General features: G+C 35.5%; 1 protein-coding gene across 1 annotated transcript in view; it reads left to right on the top strand.

Annotated features, from left to right (window-relative positions):
- The window catches only part of Gba1b (Glucocerebrosidase 1b), a 47,837-nt gene that overhangs the window by 290 nt on the left and 24,246 nt on the right, over positions 1 to 23,301 (top strand). Inside the window, exons 2-5 of the mRNA XM_089101854.1 lie at positions 3,702 to 3,896; positions 14,611 to 14,737; positions 16,385 to 16,538; positions 18,337 to 18,497. Coding sequence (XP_088957980.1) covers positions 3,702 to 3,896; positions 14,611 to 14,737; positions 16,385 to 16,538; positions 18,337 to 18,497 — 637 coding nt within the window. The remainder of the gene's footprint in view (positions 1 to 3,701; positions 3,897 to 14,610; positions 14,738 to 16,384; positions 16,539 to 18,336; positions 18,498 to 23,301) is intronic.

The raw sequence follows: 23,301 nt of genomic DNA, 5'->3' as shown, positions 1-23,301 counted from the left end.
CTAGTTATCAACTCTGATGACACTTTTCGTCCCGAATTTGCAGGGACATACCCATAGCATACCCATCTCTATATTGTGTACAAGCTTGAGGCTCTAAGAGAGGAAAAATTCAGAATGACTGGCTTTTCGTGGTCTTGGGAAGCAGTTAAACCAGGAGAATATAACCTCCCAAAATGGATACAGGGTTCCAGGTGCCCCCCTCCCCGGGAATAGGCCTACACCTCCCGAAAACACACCGGTACTTATGTATTCTACAGAAAACATGCGAGAATTGAAGTTTGGTTAATGCTATTGAAATAAAACAAACTATGATGAAAATATAATGCTTTAGAAACAAATTTGAGCTATATATTTGGTTCTTGCTAATGAAATAAAACAAAATATGATGAAAATATAATGGTTTAGAAACAAATTTGGGCTATATATTTGCAAATTAGGGGGGGGGGGGGGTTGCTGTAAAGCATAGCGTATATTCAATACGTAACCTAACCTAGGTACCTTTTTTTGCCCCTTCAACCCCAAAAAACTTAAGTTTAAATATTCTTCACTGAGTGAAAAACCCTTTGTTTGCCTAGCGCAAACCTGTTTGTCCTGTAAGATTAATGTGATTCTTGACGCGATTCTCGAGTTTGTTTTCTGTATAATACATAAGTACACAAACCCCCTCCCCCAAATAAATACCCCCAGCGGAGAATTTCCCCCTGGAAAATATCTCACCGGGAAATAGCCCCTGGAACAAACACCGCCCCGCCCACGGAAAATCCCCCCCCCGTGGAAAATCACCCCGTGGGTTACACAAGAAAATTTAAAAACGCATCAAAAATGTGAAAATGATATGTACTCCCTTATGATTGCTGAGAATATTTCTGGTCTACGCTGTTATTATAAACAGCGTAAGGTAAAGCATAACATAAAAGCATAACAGCGTATAAGTAAAGCATAACATAAAACCCTGAGGTGAGCAGAATTTCTTCCGTATAAGAGGGGTACTACCCCTTTCCCATCCACACCTCCAACTCATGGTCGCATAAACTTCGGAGGTGCTCATTGGATCAGAAATTGAGAGTTCTAGTCCTTTTTATAAATCAAAAATGATTGAAGACCTGTCGCAGGGGGTGGGGTATGTTCCGGCGGGGGGGCGGAGTATTTTCTAATTTTTGTTGAAAGGGTTATTTTCCGTGAAGGGGTATTTTCTGGAAGAAGGAATATATTCATGCCACCGGATACAGAGCCTATAATATAATGGGAAGGCATTTTCAAACTACTATAATCTTATCCTTTAAAACATTCTACAGTTAGATAAAACTAACTACAGCAGGTACTTATGCATTATAACTAAACCAGCGCTATAGACTGTACAAGGAAACCAGACATGAAAGCAGACAAACGGGTATTTGCTGGATAAATTGATGGCAAAGCGTGGTTTCTAGTTGAGTTTAAAATATTTAAATGATTGTTTTATGGGGTTTAGGGGGGGGAAGGTACCTTGGTTAGGTTACGTATTTAATATATGCTATGCTTACTCCCCTCTCCTTTTCTTTTTTGATACTTATCCCCATAAAACCTTATGATATAGATGCATTTATTTTTCTGGTATTTTTTTTTTCAGAACAGTTGAAAGGTCCGTTAAGGATGCCTCCAGGGATGGTATGAACCCAACCATCCATGGGGAAGGGCTGAAAATTGTCTATTGTTTCCAGGCAGTATTTATAGTAAAAAATGAGGGGCATGCTTGTTCTTAGCCGTCTGATTGCCATGAAATTTAAATTATCGTTCCCTGGGCCTGGGAAATCATGTGGCAATGCTCATTAATTAGCAAGTTGTTTTCATTCTGTTATTTAATGCATATGGCTTGTTTTTGGAATATATTAAATAAAAAAAAGGTTTTCAACTGAAAGCATGGAGCAACATTAAAACTTAAAACGAACAAAAATTATTATGTATATGACAAGGTTCGCCCTTCGTCAATACCTCAATCTTTACGCTAAAATTCAAATTTTATTCCAATTCTTTAAGAATGACCCATGAATCACAAATGCCGTTTAATTAGAATAAATAGCTCTTTTGAAAGAACTAAATAAAACTTTAGCTTAAAGAGTGAGGTATTGACGAGGGGGTGAAACCCCTCATATACGTAAGAATTTCTGTTCGTTTTAAGTTTTAATGTTACTGCTTACTTTCAGTTGAATAAAACTTTTTTTTTATTTTATTTCTGATCATTTTTTTAAAAAGCTTAGAAATCTGATACCCCCTTCATGGAAAAATTCTTTTCCTCCATGAGAAATTCCTCCATGAAAAGATCCTCCCACGTAACCCCCTCCTCCAACCCTCCCCTCCTCCATCAGAAAAAATAACCCAATAACCAATAGGAAACAATGGCCAAGGTTCATAAATTTCAGCCATTTCCCCGGGACTGTGGGGGTTTAAGTCATCCTTAAAGATATAGTTATATGATTTTTCGACTATGCTGAAGAAAATGCCTGTCTCAAAGTTTTGACTCGGTTACTTTGAGAAAAAATTATTGCGGGACTGGACCTAGTTGCCCTCGATTTTTTGGTCACTTAAAAGAGACGTTAGAACATATAATTTCTGTTTGACTGACCCCTCTCTCGATATTCTAGGTCAACTGGGTCGATATAATCATCCCTGGAAAAAAAACGCATCCGGGATCTTTCTTATGGCAAATAATAAAAATTTCAACATTTTTGCAGATAAGAGCTTGAAGCCTCTACAGTAGGGCTCTGTGGTACGTTGAATCTGATGGTGTGATTTAATTAAAATCCTATGACTTTTGGGGGGTATTTCCCCCTTTTTTCAAAATAAGGCAAATTTTCTCAGGGTCGTTACTTTTCATTGGTAAAACTAAGCTTAATGAATCTCATATATTTGAAATTAGCATAAATATCCAATTCTTTTGATTGATCTATTTGTATTAAAACTCTGTTTTTCAGAATTTCAGTTACTATTGAGCCGAGTCGCTCCTTACTTACAGTTCGTTACCACGAACTGTTTGATTGATATGCTCGACAGCCTTTTTCTTATCATTTGTTTTCAGTAAAGCACTAAATACAATTATTACAAGAATCCATTGGTCTTCCGTGACAAGTAAGTGATGAATATAAATAAGTTAAAAATACCATATTGAATTAATTAGCAGGCATTATCATATATTATCGACATATATTAAACACTAATGCTTCGGATATTTATTTGAAATAAAAGTTTTTATCCTCAATTCTTATTCTTCAATTTAAAAAAAATTAGGACATTTAGAGGAAATGCATTGCTGAGATGCAGAGGTTCATTTAGAATTTACGCCTGAGGGGTGGGGGTAGGGGCACCAAAATAATCTTAGCTCCCTCATTGATATTTTTTGCCCATTCAATCCTGCAATTCGTACAAGTTTCAACTTTCTGAGGAAGAGTGTGTCCCTTGGTCCCTCCTGAATCTGCCTGATTTGTATTCCATTAGTTTTAAAAGGGATTATCCATAAGAATTCCCAAATAGAGATATAAGAAGCAGAGATGGGACCCTGGACAAATATCCAATCCTTTCCTGGAGGTAGGGTTTATATTATACCAGCAACATTTTTTACCCTGTTTCTAGAAATATTTCTGTTTTTGGTATTTATTGTATAAATTGGAGGCAGTGGTAAATTTTGTCCCAAGATGATTTCTACTAAAGTCTTATTTTATTTCCAGGCACTGTTAGTTGTATTAACCGTCACTTTGGGTACTCGTCCTTTGTATGCGTTTGCAATTCCACATATTGTGATCCTGTAGAAGATATCCTGCTGCCACCAGAAGGAACTGCTATTTTAGTCTCTTCAAGCAGGGAAAGAGAGAGACTAGTTCATCGAACTCTGGAGTTTGTCGAAATGTCAAACAGCATTGCAGGTTGAATTAAAAAAATTTTTTTTTTGTTTATTTGAATTATCTGTCTTCTCTGTCTGCCAGTCTATATGTCTGGCTTTCTGCCTGCCTTTCTGTCTGTCTTTCGATACGATCACCCTTAGGAAAAGCAAACAAACACGCATCTCTCATCTTTCTTCTGGCAAAAAAAAAAAAATTCTTAATTTCCCAAAGTCGTCCGATAAAAATGTTTAGCTAGCCATTTTGCTAATCATAGTTGAAAGGCCAAATACCTATGCCTTTGGATATAACATGACCCCGCCCCCCCAAGAACCCCAGGGAAAAGGTCTTTAAGTCATAAAATTTGCCATTTTTACACATAGTTTTTTTTATTGTGAAGTATGTATACATTTCCGGGTGGTAGGGGGGTGAACTTTTCGTTGGAGGGATTTCTACGGGGAATTTTCTATGGGGAGGGAAGTTTCCAGGGGTGCATTTGTTAGTGGAAATTATACACTGGGGGAACGTGCCAGAATTCCTATACAACATTCTTTGTAAATGTCTTGCTTTCTCTTTTCCTTCTGGATTTTATGCACGGAGTTGTAAAGGATAATTGTCCGGCGTAAATTTTCACCAGGATTGAATTCTCTGGAGGATATTTTCGTGAGGATCGGGATTTCTCTATGGCAGTGGGTTCAGATTTACTGGCATTACAGTAGTAATGTCTCAATCTAAGAGAGCGGTGCTCTATCCTTTTTGCACATCAGTTTCAGAAAATTTTGCGAATTTTCAAGAATTATGCCTTATCTGATATTGTGTAATCATTCATGGTTTCGGTGAAGCAATACAGTAAATACAAGCGAGCCCATACAAACATAGCTTATTATTCTGAGCGGTGCCCAATCCTTTTTGTACACATAACCATCCATGCAACAAAAAAACACTTAACCATCCATACAACCTGATTCTTAATCATCCATACAACAATACACATAACCATCCATACATCACACACAACCATCCATACAACAACACATAACCATTCATACAACAGCACACATATCCATACATATATACATATAAACATCCATTCAATAAACATCAAATAAATACCAATAAAATAAACAATAGACATCCTGTGTATCCATACTTATAAGCATCCATACGACAAGACACAAATTACAACAAGACACATTTCCATCCATACCATAAGACACCCCATTGGTTTGATAAAATTTGTGTTTGATGTAGGAATCGAACGCGAGACCCATGATTTCCTAAGACACGTTACTCGACTGAGCCAGCAAGCCATTGAAAATACTATGATTATGAAATACATTCTGATGCATTCAATGTATTGTTTCTGGGACATTGACAAACTGATGTTAAGCGTCAATATATCCTAACAAGTTATTTGCACATTTGATTATTTGCTCTGGAGAATATGTATACCACGATGATTTGAGATACATATTGGACAGGCAATTTCTTCTGATGGTTAATGGAATTCTACACATCGGTTTTTCATTACCGGACTTTCGCATGAGTCTGGTCCACCATGTTCTCATCCAGGACCCTGAGTCCCCATCCAGGGCTCCATGTCCCCACTCCAGGATCCGAATTTCCCCACGAGGGCCCAAAGTCCTACACCAGAGCCCTGAGTCCCCCGCCAGGGACACAACCCTCCCCCTCCAGGCCTCCCGCCAGGGCCCCACAGCCCCCACCCTCCTTGACCCCTATCCCCTCCAAGGCTCCCTCCAATCCCCTCTATTTTTTTACGGTTTTTTCTCAACTTTTTTTTCATGTCTTAAAATCTCACTAAACATACCTTGACAAAAAGAAAGTACATGTGATATTTTAAAAGTATAAAATTAGGATGATACAAATGTGCCTGTTGTGAGTTTTTCTATTCGAAAAATAATGTTTTTAGTGTAATTTTTTTTTTAACCGATTTTTTTCTTGATCAAAAATTTTTTTATTTTTTTGAACATAGAATTTTTCTTGAATTTGGAAATTTGCAACTTAATAGTCAGAAAGCTTGACGTAAATGAATATTGAAAGCTAGTTATCACAAAATCATGTCTTGCATCATCAAAGTCTTGAAAGATATTATGAGTATCTTCTCTGGTATTGCCTAAGTCTAGCAAGGTATTAACAAAATCATGCATAGTATTATTAAAATCCTGCCAACTGTTTCCAAATCTAGTTTGGCATAACCAAAATCTTGTCTGAAATTATCAAACACCAAACATTGCTGTATTAATGTCTAACACGAAATTACCAAATACTGCTAGGTATAACAAAATCTTGTCTGACATTATTGAAGTCTTGCACGGTATTATGAGTATCCTCTCTAATATCACCTAAGTCTTGCAAACTATTAACAAAATCATGCATGGTATTATCAAAATCTTGCCAAGGGTTTCTAAATCTTGTATGGTAAAATCAAAATCCTGTCTCAAATGATCAAACATCTTATATTGCAGTATTAATGTCTTACATGATATTACCAAAGTGGGCTATGTATTACAAAATCTGATCATGTATTATCAAAGTCTTGCAAGATATTATGAGTATCCTCTCTGGTATTACCAGAGTGTTTCAAATTATTAACAAAATCAGTATTACCAAAATCTTGCCAAGTGTTTCCAAATTTTGAGTGATATAATCAAAATCCTGTCTGAAATTATCAAACACCCTACAATACAGTATTAATTTCTTACATGATATTACCAAATCTTGCTAGACATAGGCACCCATATAGGGGGTGGGGCAGGGGGGGGGGCTCCCGCCCCCCTGGCTGAATGATGCTGCCTTATTTTTATATTTTTGTTATGAGATTTCTATTATATATCATTAAAAGTGCCAATTAGACGAGGTTTGCCCCCCCTCTGGAATTCAGCTTATGGGCACCCATGGGTATTATAAAATCTTGTATTGCATTACCAAAGTCTTGCAACACATTCTGAGTATCCTCTCCGGAAGCACCCTAGTCATGCAATCTATTAACAAAATCATGCATGGTATTATCAATATCGTGCCAAGTGCTTGCAAACCTTCTGTGATATAATCAAAATCTTGTCTGACATTATCAAACACCTTACATTCCAGTATTAATTTCTTATATGATATTATCAAATCATTCTAGGTATTACAAAATCTGGTCCTGTATTAACAGTCTTGCAAAACATTTTGAGTATTTTCTGGCATTACCCCAGTATTACAAATTATTATCAAAATCATGCATGGTATTATCACAGTCAACCATAGAGTACCAGTGGGCCACCGCATGAGTAAAAAAAAATCCAAAAAAGATATTTCAGTGAGTTTTATATTTAAAAGTCTAGATGGTGACGCGTTTTGACTACCTCAAGTGCTTCCATTTTTTTCAGTAATAGTTAAAGATAGTAACATAACTGAATTTCAAGCTAGGTTACATTGAGTTAACTGTTTTCAACTTAGGTTCGTTTAACTTCACTTAGCGTGGCGGGCCACGCTAAGTGTGCAAGTCAGGTAAGGGAAATCCGATCTACACAGTACTATTAACCATCAGAAGAAATTGTCTACTCAGCATGCATCTTAAATCATCGTGGGTATGCATATTCTCAGGAGCAAATAATCGAATGTGCAAATAACTTGTTAGGTTATTCTGACGCTTAACATCAGTTGGCAAACGTCCTGGAAATAATACATTGAATGCATTAGAATGTATTTCTAAAATCATTTTCAATGGCTCGTTGGCTCTGACGAGTAACGTGTCGTTCTTTTACCTTAGGAAATCATGCGTCTCACGTTCGTTCCCTACATCAAACACATATTTCATAAAAATCAATGGAGCGTCTTGTTGTATGGATGGATATGTGTCTTGTTGTATGGATGGATATGTGTCTTGTTGTAATATATGTGTTGTTGTATGGATGGGTATGTGTCTTGTTGTATGGATGTTTATGTGTATGGATGTATGGATGTTTATTGTGTATTGTATTTGTGTTTATTTGATGTTAATTTTATTAATTTAAAAAAATTTAATTGAAGGAAAGGAGCGACGCTAAAGCTTAAAACGAACTGAAATTTTTCTGTATATGAAAGGGGCTGTCCCCTCCTCAACGCTTCGCTCTTTACGCTAAATTTTTTATTGTTTAAAAAAATAAAGTTGTGAGATAGAGCCAAACTTTAGCGTGAAGAGCAAGGTATTGAGGAGGGAACAGCCCCTTTCATATACGGAATAATTTATGTTCGTTTTAAGTTTTAATGTCGCTCCTTACTTTCAGTTAAAAAACTTGTTTTCTTCATTTAATTTCTGAACGTTTTTGAATTAATGCAGCTTTGATTTTAGCTAACCATACATGAATATTTTAAACTAAATTTGCATGTTACTTTCACTTTTTGTGGCTAAATGGCTTTCTCGAAATTTTGTTCTGACACAACTTACGAATTAACTTACGGAACATAAATTCTATATTCTTATATTTTTATTACGTTTATTAGGAGGTGTACCCAATCATATATGTAATAATTTTTGTTCGTTTTAGGTTTTGATTGATGCTCCTTACTTTCAGCTGATTTTTTTTTATTTAATTCTGATCGTTTTTCAATAATGCTGGGAAATCCTGCGCCCCCTTCACAGCAATGTCCCTTCCCCATGAAAACTTCTTCCATGGAAATGTCCTCCCAAGGATTCCCCGACCTCCCCCCCAAATATCAGAAAAAATCCCCCTGAAACTTCTGTATACTTCCCAATAGCCAAAACTATATGTAAACATTGGGCAAAGTTCATAACTTGCAGAACTTATCATTATAATACGACATCCAAGTGTGAACTGCTATAGGACTTTCAGAAAACTCACTACTAAGCTTATCCGAATTCAGAACATGAGATCACTCCTTTTTCATTGCATGAAAATCAAAACCAGATACCCTAGATTGCCGTAAACGTTTTTTATATGCACGTTTGCTACTTTGCTTCAGATCGAAGACAACTCCTCGATTTGGCCGACCGCAACACACCCATATTTGTAGTCAAAACTTAGCTTTATTCTTTACAACTTTTAACTCTGGGTCGAAAACCCATTCTGGTTTTCTAGTTTTAACTTTAATCTTTTTTAGAGGAACAGCAGTCACTTTTGCTTGTCTTAAGCACCAAATTATTTTACCATAATATTCATTTAGAGACTGCTTATCATTTGAGAAACGGTTAGTAACTTGAAGCAAATGGTAAAGAACTCTTATAGAACCCAATAACGCGGATAACGTAGAAATATAAAGTGCAAAATTAGCTCTACTCCGGTTACTCATATAAAACCATCTAGAACTTTGTGTAAATGGTCTAGTAGAACGGAAAGCGACTAGTGAAGCAGAGAACGAAAACGGGAAGTGCTCAATATTACGATTGTCTTCATGAATAAGAACAGTCGATGCATTAATTGTTGGCGAGGAAACTACATGGTCAATATTAAACAAACTTCCAGATTGGTGAATATATGACTAATCAGCACTTTTCTCGACTATTTTATAAGCAGAAAAAGCATCAAGGACTGTATCGGATCAAACTGACTGACTTGTAATATCTTTGTCAAAGTCACCAACCGCTATGAAATCATAACCAGTCGATACAACAGACGCAAGAATAGCCTTAAGATTTTCCGAGGCTTTCATATACGCGTTTAAAGCAGAAATAGTTTATTTGTTACACGGGAGATACACATTTATCAACAAAGTATTACCAAACCAAACTACAAGGATAAATTCATCACTGTGAGAACACACTGGAGAGAACAAACTCAAGTTATCCTTAACAATGCACACGAGGCCTCTTGAAGGTCTACCAAAAGTGACCTCAGTATTAGTTGTAAAAACGAAATGATTACGACATTTTTTTTAACAAATTCATACTAATAGAAGTCGGGAGGTGTTTTTGAAGGCATACTATGTCAAACTGGTCACACAATTCATCAATCTTATGCTCCTTTAAACGTGTACTATTTATATTAAGCGAAGCAATTGAAACAGGCACAATCATTTCTTCTTGGCAATGATTTCTCTCAGCACTTTGTATCTAAGACTAAAGGAGGCATGGTTTTTACTCCAATTGGCACATTTTGCATCAAGCTGGCAGGGAGAATCCTTGGTGGAAATATGAGGGCCCGCACAGTGTGCACACTTCGCAACCAAACTTGTACAATCAGCTACTCTATGGTCTGGCAAACGGCATTTGAGACAGCACCGAGATGCCGACAGATATTCTTTCACAGATAAGTATTCATATCCAAGTTTAATACCATTTTCCATAGCCTTGGCTTTTGACATGGAGTCACAAAACTCAAGATTAATAAAGATGGTAAATAAAACCATCTGTGTATCTATTTTTTCTGAACAAGTGAAGTTTCACAGTTGCCAAATCTGGCCAAACGTTGTAACTTTGAATTGGTACCCCCACAGATCACATTGATTCAGCCGTTTTTGCACATTTTCGGCGATACTTCTACAATGCCAAACATTAGTGACAGCCTGTGCAGAAGGGAGCAGGAACAAACATAAGAGCCGTATCGGTAACGGCCGGATATTGATCCTTAAATTACTCAGGAAAGGCGATTTGGGTACCCGCACTTGTCACTGGTTTTATTAACTGTTTCATAGCAGATAATAGTAGTTGAATTTACGATTTAATTTATTGATTTAATGAATAAATGATTGATTGATTGATTGATTCACCGCGTGACATTTCATTCCGTACAGTCATGGCATGGAAGAAATTAGTCTTGAATGCAGTTCTGAACTATGCGGTTCGAGCAAGGAAGGCTGGGAATATCGATGCGGATGTAGTCAGAGTAGGATGTAGATTTTTTGCTGGTAATCAAATTGTGCAAGGCAAGCGGTTAATCTGGTCTGAAGCGAAAATGTCGGTCCGATCCACTAACAGACAGAAGGTTTCAGACACTTTTACAGACATCTTTAAAGCGCTTGATTATAGTGATAAGAATTCGGTGCCACTGCCAAAGTTGTCATTTTCCAGCCAGATGAGGTTCCCTTTGTTCCGGGTGAAGCAAGCGTAACACTGACTAGGAAGATAAATTAATTCTGTTTCAACTTCAAGAGTTTTGTTTCCTCATTCTGTCTGCCAAGCTCGTCTACTTCCACGCCGGCACTAAGGACACTGCAAAAGTAGGTGCTAAATCCTTGTATGCAGTTGTCATCAATCTCCCAAAACGCTAGATAATTCGGACGCTTGCAAGCGTTTTGTCGATAGTGTCTGCCCGAACTCTGATGAGATAAATGAACTTTGTAAAACCAAGGATGACTGGAAGCTGATAGTAAGATCCAAGTCGTCCACAAGAACCGTCGTTGAGAATATGAAATCAAATGCTCCCGACCTAACAGAAAAAAAAAGAGAGCGACTCTTCATTGCAGTTCTCAAGCGTGTTCCACCTAGTATGACAGAGTAGGACATCAAGAGGCTTGTTCCTACTGCCAATGAAGTTGCTGAAATAAGCAGCTATGAACACGCGAAAGTCTTCAAGATTTACTTTGATAGTAGAAATTGATCTAGATCAGTTTCTTAGTGACTCAATCAGAGTTATATATGAAAAGATGCATGCTGAACAATTTAAATTTATGCCCAAACGCTGCTACTTTTGCCACTGTGTTGGGCATATCGCAACAGATTGTTCTCAATCTTCCCGTTATGGACGCTGTGGTGCCGAAGACCATCCTCAGGAAGATCCTCAAGTAAGGATCTTCCTTGCAAAAGCAATATGTTCTGTGTATTGTGCAACAAGAGAGGGCACACTTGTTATAGCATGAAATGTCCAGCCAATAGCTCCCCATCAAAATGAACGCTACACCCAGCAATGTCTCGTATAGTGTTGCATCGAGGAATCTGAATGGTAATTTTCTGAATCGTTCTGTGTTCTTAGAAGAACTAATGCCTGAATATGACCTGGTTTGTGTTCAAGAAGATTTTGCGACTTCTCTTAGTTTGAACTTAATAGATATATCTCCAAGGTGAAATCTTCCCTCCCGGGCTCTAGCTTCGAGTCTGGAAATTATTTTCTTGCAGTGAGGATTAATAATGTGGTTTTATTTCAGGTTTATCTTCCAATGGATTATCGAGACGAGAAATCGGAGATATTGTTTAAAATTAGTGTGGCTCGGCTAGCTTAATGTCTCGAAAATATGAAAAAACTTGGGCTTTCTCGTGTTCTAGCGGGTGATTTTAAATTTGACTTGACAAAGAAAAATGAAACTGCATCTAGTCGTGTGACTCTACTTTATTGTTCGCTTGACAGTGAATATATACTCGCATAAAAAATAAGTACTTTTCATACAGCCACAATAGTGGAACTACATCATATATCGACCATGATGTTCATACCCCGTCGGTCTCTGTTTTGAAGTAACCGTGTCCGACTCTTGTTTTACGTCGGATCATTTTCCGCTCTCTTTTGTATTTAATGTAAATGTTAGCCCTTCAAGTTCGTCTCCTAATCCGGGGGCGAAACGGTTCTATTTTCTTATGATTGGGAGCGTGCTTCTAGGGATTGTTTCCAGAGTATTATTTTATTAGATAAAATTAGAGTCCCGTTTCATTTGCTTATGAATAGTTCTAAAACGAATCTACTTGAGTCGCGACTTCGACTGAACACGTATTGCAGTGAGCTAACTCACGCGTTGCGTGTTGCTGAAAAGTAAGCTGTACCTGCTAGAAAAGTAAAGACTGATAGAGAATTTCTTGTCTGGTCGTCTAATATAAGTTTACGGAATGGTTGTAAGTCTGCTACGTTGTGGCTTTCTGTCTGGCGGGAACCCGATTCACCGCTTAATGTTTGGCTGAATAAGATTCGAATTCTTACGAATCGACAATTTGCAAAGGAGCTTTCTTTGCATGGTGGTTCTTTAATTGCAGTAAATTCTGAAGTGGTTTGTTCGAATCCGAATAAGCTTTGGTCGGCATTATCTAAGGATTCCTGCGAAGATCCACATCTGCAAATACGACACTATCATAGATTTAACATTACCAAAATGAATTCTTACCACCAGATGCACCGCTTCAGGATGGTTTTAAAATTTATCTTGATGATTTTTTTTTTGCGTACAAAAAGTCCCAGTGCTACTGTGACGAAAGTAATGGTATATTCGGCTGTTAAAAAGCTGAAGAAAAATAAATCGCGTGAGTTCGATCAGATTTCGGCTCAGCATTTATTTTTGTGCAGCAATCTATTTTTGGAGCACCTTGTTCTACTTTTCAAATGGTTTTAACGTAGGAATGGTACCTGATTCTTTTTGTATAGGTTCCTTCACGCCAATTTTGAAAATAGGGGTAAAGCATCGTCAGAGTACTCTTCATACCACCCGATTACTGTTGCAACTACTTTTTGCAAGCTTTTTGAGTTGTTGATTATTTATGTTACAATCAAACTGCAATATCCATAACCAACAGTTTGGCTTTCAAACTGGCCTTGGATGCTGACATGCACTTAATGCTCTTATTTCTCGTTCAATTGAGGCAAAAAACCGTGGTAAAATCCTGGCACTAGCAACCCATGACGTCAAAAATGCTTTAAGCTTGTTGATACATGAAGGTATAATACTTGATATGGGTCTTAGAGGCGTTGATCCTTTTTTTGCCGCCACTTTATGATGTGTATGTTCATTAAAAAGCTGAGCTTTTGCTTCCTAAGTCCATTCGCGCAGGACAGATCACATTAATTGACTGTGCCATTGAATTGTCACGTGGTGACCCTATGTTGCCAGTAAAAAAGGAGTAAGGCATGGTGCTCTTACCTCACCGACTGCATTTAACAATAGCATTCTTAAACCTCAGTCTAATGCCCTGACTTAATGTATTCTTCTTGGGATCGACGTCTCCTTGATTGGTTACGCAGATGACGTCTTTAATCTAATTTTTTTTTCTGTGTGGCCTGGAAGAAAATTTTCTGCCACTCCAGAGCACTTATCATAAAATAGGCTTCCACTTTAACACTGATAAATTTACTGAGTTGTTATTTAATTCAAAAGAAAATGAACACGCGCCAGTTCGATTAGGTGATGCCGAAGTTGAGCTAGTTAATTCTATTGTCTATCTAGGTCTCCCGTTCAGGCGCTCAATTACTGAAACCCGTCGGCTTCTTATGACTCACTTCCACAAACGCGCGTCGTACACTTACAGCCGTATGGTTGCAAATAAGCGGAAATTTGATCGCCGAATTTTATCACGACCTTATAACGCTATGGTGGTCCCTCATTTGCTGTACTTGAGCCCGTTCTGGCGAATTTTTATTCTGAGTGTTAGGTGTAATCTTCGAGCTACATATTATAGGTTTACAAAGTTTTTGCAGCGGGTGCCCCCGTGGACGAGCAATCGGTACATGTGTAGGAGGTGTGATATAATTGACCCTGAAGATGTAATAGGAGCGCAAATCCAGTCTTTTAATTTTTGTGTTTGCGGCTACCCGTGGGCTGAATTGCTATAACAGTAATGGACTGTCTGGTTTTGTCTTGTTGACCTTGTATGGCTTTTTGTATTTAGTGTTATTTATTTTGAAGTGGTATTTTTTTTTCTTGTTAATTTACTCCATCTGCCTTTGTTTTTGATGGGTTAATAAACTATATATATATCTATATATATATATATATATATATATATATATATATATATATATATATATATATATATATATATATATATATATATATATATATATATATATATATATATATATATATATATATAGTTTAATATTAATTTCATTTTTAATTCTAGATGTGGTTGTAAGCATCAATCGAAGCATCAAATATCAACTAATTATAGGATTTGGGGGAGCTTTCACTGATGCAGCAACACTGAATATTGCTACTCTTTCTGAGGGAGCGCAGGAAAATTTGTTGAGGTTAGTAAAACAGCACCTTGTGATAATCTATTATTCACTTTGGGTTGAAAGTTACAAGTGTGGACAAAAATAGCTGCTAAACTATTTTACGCAAGAAATATATAGAAAAACGATAAAGATTCTTCAAAGCCAATAACCTCCAGAGCAGAACCTGTCCTGCAATCGAAATGACGTTCCTGCTGCTGTTTTTTTTTCTGTAGAGACAAGTAAAAAGCCTCTCGCCGTGCCTTACTGCAGTAAGGATTGGTCCCTGCGCCCTATTTTATTACGCGAATTGATGGATAAATAGTTTGATTAAAGGAGAGAGAATCTTTTCTCTTTGTGACTATGATCGGTTGATTGTGATCATTAAGATCAAATGACTCATTATGATCAAATGATTCAGTTTGAATTTTGACTATCGAAGTGTATTTATTTAAGATTAACGGTATCTGGTATCTAATTGATTACTTTGGACGTAATAGAAGAAAGTCGATACACTTTAAAATGCCTAAGAACTGAAGAGGGAGGCGTGAAAATGGTAAAAAAATAGTATAATAAGTATGTATGTATGAATTTCCAAAAAAAGCCATCGGGCCATAGGAAAAAGAAATAACAGAACATAAACATGACAAAACCAACAAAAAAAAACACACAAATAAATTAAAAAATAAACTAAGTTATATATGAATCTTCTCGAAAATATTTATAAAGAGATCAAAAGATAATATTAGTATTTCAAAAGATAATATTAGTGACCTTTCAAGAACATTATGAATATAATAAATAAAGGTAAATTTTATTTTGACATATAAAGGCAAATAAATTTAAAAACTGTTATAAATAAGTAAATTTAGTTAAAATAAAAAAACTTTTTAATTAAAAAGGAAATGATTTTGTTTTAAAACCAAAAAGTATTGAATTTCTATGAAAATTTATAGTAAAACAGTATTGACTGTATTTTAAGGTAAAATAGAGGGGGGACAATTGTAGTGTATTTAAGTTTTTTCTGTAATGAAAAGACAATAAAAGGAATTTTTTCAAATGGAAATGCCAAAACAAGATATTTTTCAGCGTGTAAGGGGGGGAGGGGCAAAATTTGGAAATAAAAATAAATTCAAATTTTTTTTATGATAAAAAAGGAAAATACGACAAAATACTAAAATAGTAAGAATAATAAAAGATCATAATAATAGCTTCTTGGTCTTGTTCTTGTATTTTAAAATGCCATATTCCAATACTAACAGTTTTTATGCTTATAAATATAGAAAATAAGAAAAAGATTATTCTGCCTCCGATGCCTTTTTTAGTTTTAATGGTTCATATAAAAAATTCAAGTGAGTACCAAATAAATAATTGAAACAACAAAAACTGAAAACTAGCTTGAAAGATAAATTATTGACTTTAAAAGAAAACGGAGGTGAACACTAAAATAAGTGATTAAAAAATAACAAAAATCAACAAATTCTGAAAATTACTTATAACAAAAATCATTGTGCTAAACAAGTGACACAAAACTGGAGAAGAAATACCCTGAGTAAAGAAATTGAACTTAAGAAACGAGAAATCATAGATGATGAAAAAATCAAAGATGAACAGATTCTGTGGTAATGTGGCGTTTGGTGATTCAATAGGATTAGAAACTGATTCTGTTCTTATGTTTTGCAGCTCCTATTTTGGCCCAGGAAGTGCTGAATACAATCTAATCCGAATCAATATGGGAGGCTGTGATTTTTCAACCCGTACGTATTCTTATGATGATGTGCCAGGTGACTCATCTTTAGCTCACTTTGAACTGGCTCCAGAAGATATCGATTATAAAGTAAGCCCCAATTCTTTTCTTTTAGAGAGAAGGGCTAGGGAGTTATACCTCTTCTCTACTTTATTACCTCTCTATTCTAGAGACGTACTTTCGCACCTCCACCCCTCTTTTGACAGTCAGGGTTGCACGTGCCCCCAAAACAATCCTGCTGTAATTGCTGCTGGTAAGGTTTACGTGAGAGAGAGAGAGTGAGTGTGAGTGAGAGTGAGAGAGTGTGTGAGAGAGAGAGAGAGAGAGAGAGAGAGAGAGAAAGAGAGAAAGATTGGTTTGCAGTATACCATTCATCCCTAAACACAAATGCAGTCCATACAAATGAACTGTTATTGTAATAAAACTTATCATTACTGTTTACCCCCAAAAACATCCGATCAAAATTTTAGGAAAGCCAGTTTGTTGAGAATAATCCTAAAATCAAATGAATTTGGTTTTACAACTACCATTAATAGTTGTACAAATGCAATTTTCAGTTCAAATTTTCTAAGAGGTCATCAGTAAATGAAACCCCAATTCAACACTAAATGTACATGAGGTACATTTGTTGCATTCATACATGCTTTTAGGATAGGACAGAAACACCTTAGCCTAAGAGGTTAAGGAAGTTTTGAATATGCAGCCTCCTTCATATACGGAATAGTTTTTATTAATTTTAAGTTTTAATTTTACTCTTTGCTTTCATTAAAAAAAGAGAACTTGAATTGTTCTTATTAAATCAGTCTAAAAGCAAATGTCAATTTGATTATACACAATTTTATCTTTGTTTCCTTTGTCAAGGTCAAATTGGCCACAAATATTTTCTTTTCTTATCAATAATTTAGAAGTTATAAAATTAATAATTTTCACAAATGCGATGACAAGGGAAGAGACAGAAATTCAAATAGTCTGATTGGTTGATGTTTCTCGCAAGTGGTTAAACAGAAAAGATGAGACAAAAATCCTTTTATCATTTGTAATATAATGCTGCAATACAAATTTAAATATAAATATGTTAAATATTGTTCATATTATACATAAATGCTGTTTATAATATAAATGTTATTCATAAGAAATTTTGCTTAAATACTGAATAATCTTCAACCTGTATCCGAACAAACTGTAAACTTTTATATCAATGTATTGCATTTAATCAAATTTATATAAAAGTAATTAAACTGTAAACAGCTGTATAAATTTAGCATAACTGTATCTATAGATTAATAGTTACAAACGAACGTCAATATCATGCAACCATGGAGGAAACTTTATACTTTGGCTCCTATTTGGACATTAATAAATAAACTCCAAATAATTATTTTTAGATCATGAATTTTAAAATCTTATCAACATTCTGATATTGATGATAAGCTTAATCTGTTTCTATACCCCTATCCCTTACTTTCTCTTTGAATCTTTTCTTTTCTCTCTTTTTATTACTGTGTTACCTGAAACTGCTCTAGTATTCCCAAGGGAAGAATTTATATAGCATAAGATCTTTATTAGTGTTATGTTTCTATATATTTAGTGTTAATGCTACTTTTAGAAAATGCTGACCTGCTTGACGGGTTTGTTTCTCCTTTGTCTTCAGTAAAGCTCTAAATTCTATTATTACAAGCATTTATCCATCATGCACGTCATGCATCATGCATGCCATGCATCCATGAAAAGATAGTTAATAATGATAAAATTATATTAACCCTTCCAGTTACTTATGTCTTGACTTAAGAAGGGAAGAGAAGTCCCAAATTACCCACTCAGTTTTTTTCTCATTTAAATAATTCCATAGACCTTTTTGAAAATTTTCAAACGTTACTTTTTTTGTTAGATACCATATATTAAGAAAGCCTTGGCCCTAACAAGTCGTCAAGTATCACTTTTTGCTTCTCCTTGGTCTGCCCCAGCTTGGATGAAAACAAACAATGCATTTTACGGAGAAGGACAGCTTTTACCCGAATATTATCAACCCTGGGCAAACTACTTTATCAAGTAAGTTTTCTTTTGCCAATATAGTAGTTCAATTTTCCCAACAGCAGGGAGATGTACTGAGGTAGTTGGCCCAGTTTGAGGGAAAAAGAAGTTTTTCCCAGGAACTTGGAGATTTATAGGGCGGGTTGTCTCTGAATGGCTGAAACCCAGCAATTAATTTTATGTATGAAGACATCTTGGACCAGAAGATTAGTCATGGGCAAACTACCTTGTTAAGTAAGTCTTTTGCTACCCAGAGCTTAGCCCTGAAGATCTACAGGGAGAGTTGACCCAGTTTGAGTGAAAAAAGAAGTTTTTCTTCTGGAGACAAAATCATTACACATTGCCCATAGCCAAATGCCCATAGTAATTCAGCCATTGCCCGCAACCAAATCACTTCAATCAGTTAGTTTTCGTTTGCCAGAATATATAGTTCTATCATACAAAGACCTTTGGCAAGCGAGATTTACAGGGCTAGTTGCCCCTGTTTTGCTGAAAGTCAACAACTAATATTACGGAGTAGAACAGTTTTTACTAAAATTTTATCAACCATGGGTAAACTCTACTATTGCCAGAATAGTAGTTTTCTCCTCAAGAACTCATCAAAAGGAGATCTACTGGCTTAATTTCCCTAGTTTGGGTAGAAACAAATAACTAATTTTATGGATATTTTTTTAATAGAATTAAAAAAAATTAACAGTTTTTGATAGAATGCCATCGGCTTAGGAAAAGACTTTGGCGAATATGCTGGTATTCAAAGCATGTTTTCAAACCAATGAAACTTTTTTATTAAATATATTTATACCATTTGTCTCTATTGCGCCCGTCTTTTTAGATATCTGACATTAAGCGTTTATGTATGTTTAACCCAGATATATCCGACAATAGGAAATTTAAAAAATGTTTTTGTCAATATCTTGAAACCCTGACGAGATAGAGAAAAATATATTTTGGATTTCTAATTAGCATGAAAAGTAGCAACTCTACTTTTTCAAACAATAGAAAACTTTAGCGTAAAGAGTGAGGCGTTAAGGAATGGACATCCCCTTCGTATACGGAATAATTTCTGTTCGTTCTAAGTATTAATGTCACTCCTTACTTGCAGTAAAAAAAACTTGTTTTTATTTTATTTAATCTTTAAGAAGAATAAACCTTTCTCTGAGTGTTTGTATTTTCGCCCAATAACGGTTACAACTGTATTTGTAAAATTTTTGAGTATTTGATAATTGAAGAGCAGTAAACTAAATGTATTGTTTAAGCCCTTCAGTTTGGCTTTCAATCTCACCTTGAGTGCCGTCATGCGCTTTCTGCTTTAGTTGATGCAGAAGAACATGATGAAAGTATTGCTTTGCTGCCTATGATGAATGGCGCGCATTTGACTCGCTTCTTCGTGAGGAGATTATGTTGGACCTGGGTTTGGTTGCTATTGACCCCTGCATCCTAGCCCTACTGACTGACATGTATAAAAGTCTAAAAGTGTAGCTTAGGCTTCATCTACTAGCTAATGCTAGCCTCTTATGTGACTTTGTTTTTTCTCCACATGGAAATCCCCTTCTCCTGACAAAGAAGGGGGTAAGACAAGGCTCTATTTTATTACCTTAATAACAGTATTGGAAAGCCACAATCAAAGTCACTTATTACTGATATTAATTTAAAAAAAAAATTTCCACAAAATGAGTTTCCAAAAAAAAGTAAAGAACTCCATTCAACCAAAAATGAACAAAAAAAGAATCAAATAATCTACCAAGTATAACACTTCCACAAATCAGTGTCAAAGATAATTTCTTAAGCCGCATTGGCCTGACATGTTATAAAGAAAGAAAAACGAGCAAAAATGGGGTTTTTAAAGGCCAAATGAAAATACTGACAAAACACAACAAAGCGAATATTTTGAGGGGTCAAACGCCTCTCTTCTTCAGCGCAAAAAAAAATAATAATCAATGAGAGTGCCAAAGAAAAAACCAACAAAATAAAACACGGAAAGTCAATTTGAATGTGAAAAAAAACAATGAAAAAAAAAACGAAAAATTAAAAGATGAATAAAATTCAATAAAAGCCAAAACTCGTAAGCATTAAAACCAAATGCCTAACAACAATAAAAGTGAGTCATTCACCAATATCCGTGATTTGCAAAGAAATTCAAAATTGAACTGCCATCAACGGATACTAGCGAATAATTGAGAAATAACAGAAAAACATTCATTTACTCAAATCAAAACGAAACAGCATTGAATGAGTTTGGAGAGCTATGTCATCTGATTCCTGATTTTAATAATTGCATTCCTCGCAGACACTCTTTAAGACTTAAAGGGTTGTTGACATGTCTGATTAAGTGATTGGGAAATTGGTACCAGGTTTTTATCTGGGACTAATAAACTATAAGCTTCTCTTCTGAGAAAACCGAAATACGGCTCTTTTATTCTTAAATCAGCAGAATCCCTCTTCAAAGCTAGTCCCAAATGTTGGTATTTATAAATTTCAACAGCTTCTCTGTAGTGCTGAACAATACCTATGTCATGCGAAATTAGACTAGCTTGATTAAACAATTAAGTATGGTCTGGGTTTTCAAAAATGTGCTCTGCAACGACAGATTCAAAATTTTCTGTTTTTTCCACTTTTTAAATTTGTTATTAATTTAGGTAGAGTGCTGAGTTAATCTATCCGTAAGTCACTTATCGGTTCTTCCGATACACCAAAGACCACACGAACAAGGAATTCTGTAAACACCGGGGTTTTCACCTATCGGGATAGGGTCTTTACCTTGATAAATTTGGGAACTGATAGTTTTTCTGGGTCTATAGTTAATGTAAATGTTAGTTTTTTCTTAGATTTTTTTGAAATGTGGTCTGAAACCCCTTTAACGTACAGGTGACCAAGATAAACTGAATTTACCTTTTGATTTGCGTTTTCTTTGTAACTATCGGATAATCTTTTAATGCGTTTTGCAATTACAGAATTTATTAAACTAATTGGATAACCATTCCCAAATAAAATATCTCTAAGGTGGTCGAGCTCTGAATCCAAGAAGCGTGTTGAAAAAACTAGCAATGCTCTATCAACTAGAGAAGTGACTACTCCTTTTTTCAAAGCAGGAGAATGATTCGATTCGCTTTGTTGTATTTTGTCAATATTTTTATTTAGTCGTTAAAAAAATATTTTTTTTTTACAATATTTTTATTTTGTTTATTTTCTTTCTGTATGAAATCAGTATCAATTGGCTATTTTCATTTGTCCTTTAAAACCCCATTTTTTCTCGTTTTTTTGTATGAAATCAGTATCAATAAATAAATAAAACCCAAAACAAACAGAAATTAAAATAAACAAGAGAGTCAAACTGAAAACGAGCCGAAATTAATATGATTAGGGTTCTAAACCCCTATGCCTTTCTAAAAGCCAGAATATAAATTTGTACTATACTGAAAAAAATTCAAATGAATTTACTGAAAAAATGTGCATTGTCAGTTTAATATACATATGCTGATATTTATTCCTTAAAATCTTAGTTAATTTTTTATTTCTTAAAGGTATAAAAATGAAAAATTTTAAAAGATTTTTTTTCAGTAAAGTACAGATTATATTCTGGCTTTTAAAAACCATAGGGATTTAGAACCCTACTCATATTAATTTCTGCTCGTTTTGAGCTTGACTCTCTTGTTTATTTTAATTTCTGTTTGTTTGGGGTTTTATTTATTTATTGATACTGTTTTGGGGTAGTTGTATGCTTGGTAGATTATTTGATTCTTTATTTTTATTTTTGATTTAATGTAGTTATTTACTTTTTTTGAAAAACTTATTTTGTGGAAAAGTGTTTTTAATTAATTTCTGGTCGTTTTATATTGACATTGTCTTTTTCAGGGAAAAAGACCGAGCTCTTCTAAAGTTAAACAACCATCCCCTCCATAAAAACCTTAAATGTCCCCTGGATATAACTTACAGCCCTTGCCCGTAATCTCTGGGGTTTGTTTCAACCCCAAAAGCCTTGTTATATGATACTTAGACTATTTTGAATTGAATGGCTATCTCAAAATTTCTATTAAATGCATTTCGGGACAATGCGACATGTGCGTGTGGGGGAGGGGGGTAGCTACCCTCTGATCACTTTGACTCTTAAAAAGACCACTAGAGCGTCTGATTACCAATCTCATGATCCCCCTCCGAAGTTTATATGACCAAGCTTTCTATAAAAACCTAATATGCCCCCAGGCATAAGTTACAACCTGCCCTGAGGGCTGGGAGGATTTGTTATCCTAAGAGACATAATTTCTAGACCTTTCAAATAAGTAGAACAAAATGGCTGTCTCAGAATTTTGATTGGAAGTTTTTGGGGAAATGATCGGCGTGGGGGGCATTTGCCCTCTTATCACTTTCGACTGAGAAAATAGGCACTAGTCCTCTCAATTTCTAATTGAATGAACACTTTTTGAAGCTTATACTAAAAAACAGTCTATAAAAACCTTGTATGCCCCAAGGGCATAATTTCCCACCCTTCTCCTGAGGGCTATGGGGGGAGGGTTGTCATCCTCAAAGACATAATTTCCAGACTTTTCAACTACGTAGAACAAAATGACCATATGAAAATGTTTATTGGAAATGAGTAGGGAAATGATGGGCACGGGAGGGGGGTATTCTCCCTCCAATTACTTTCACCTATTAAAAAAGGAAATAGCCCTCTCAATTTCCAATCGAATTAGCGCTTTTTGCGACGACGCTTTCGGGGGCGGGGAGGTTGTCATACTCAAATACATAGTTTCCAGACCCTTCAACTACGTTCAACAGAATGGCTATTTCAAAATATTTATCGGAAGTGTTTGGGGAAATGATGGGC

The sequence above is a fragment of the Artemia sp. Qi Xiang Cuo genome, chromosome 15 (assembly GCF_049724085.1).
Source record: "Artemia sp. Qi Xiang Cuo chromosome 15, ASM4972408v1, whole genome shotgun sequence".
Lineage (NCBI taxonomy): Eukaryota > Metazoa > Arthropoda > Branchiopoda > Anostraca > Artemiidae > Artemia > Artemia sp. Qi Xiang Cuo.
This window is presented reverse-complemented; position numbering and strand designations above follow the sequence as displayed.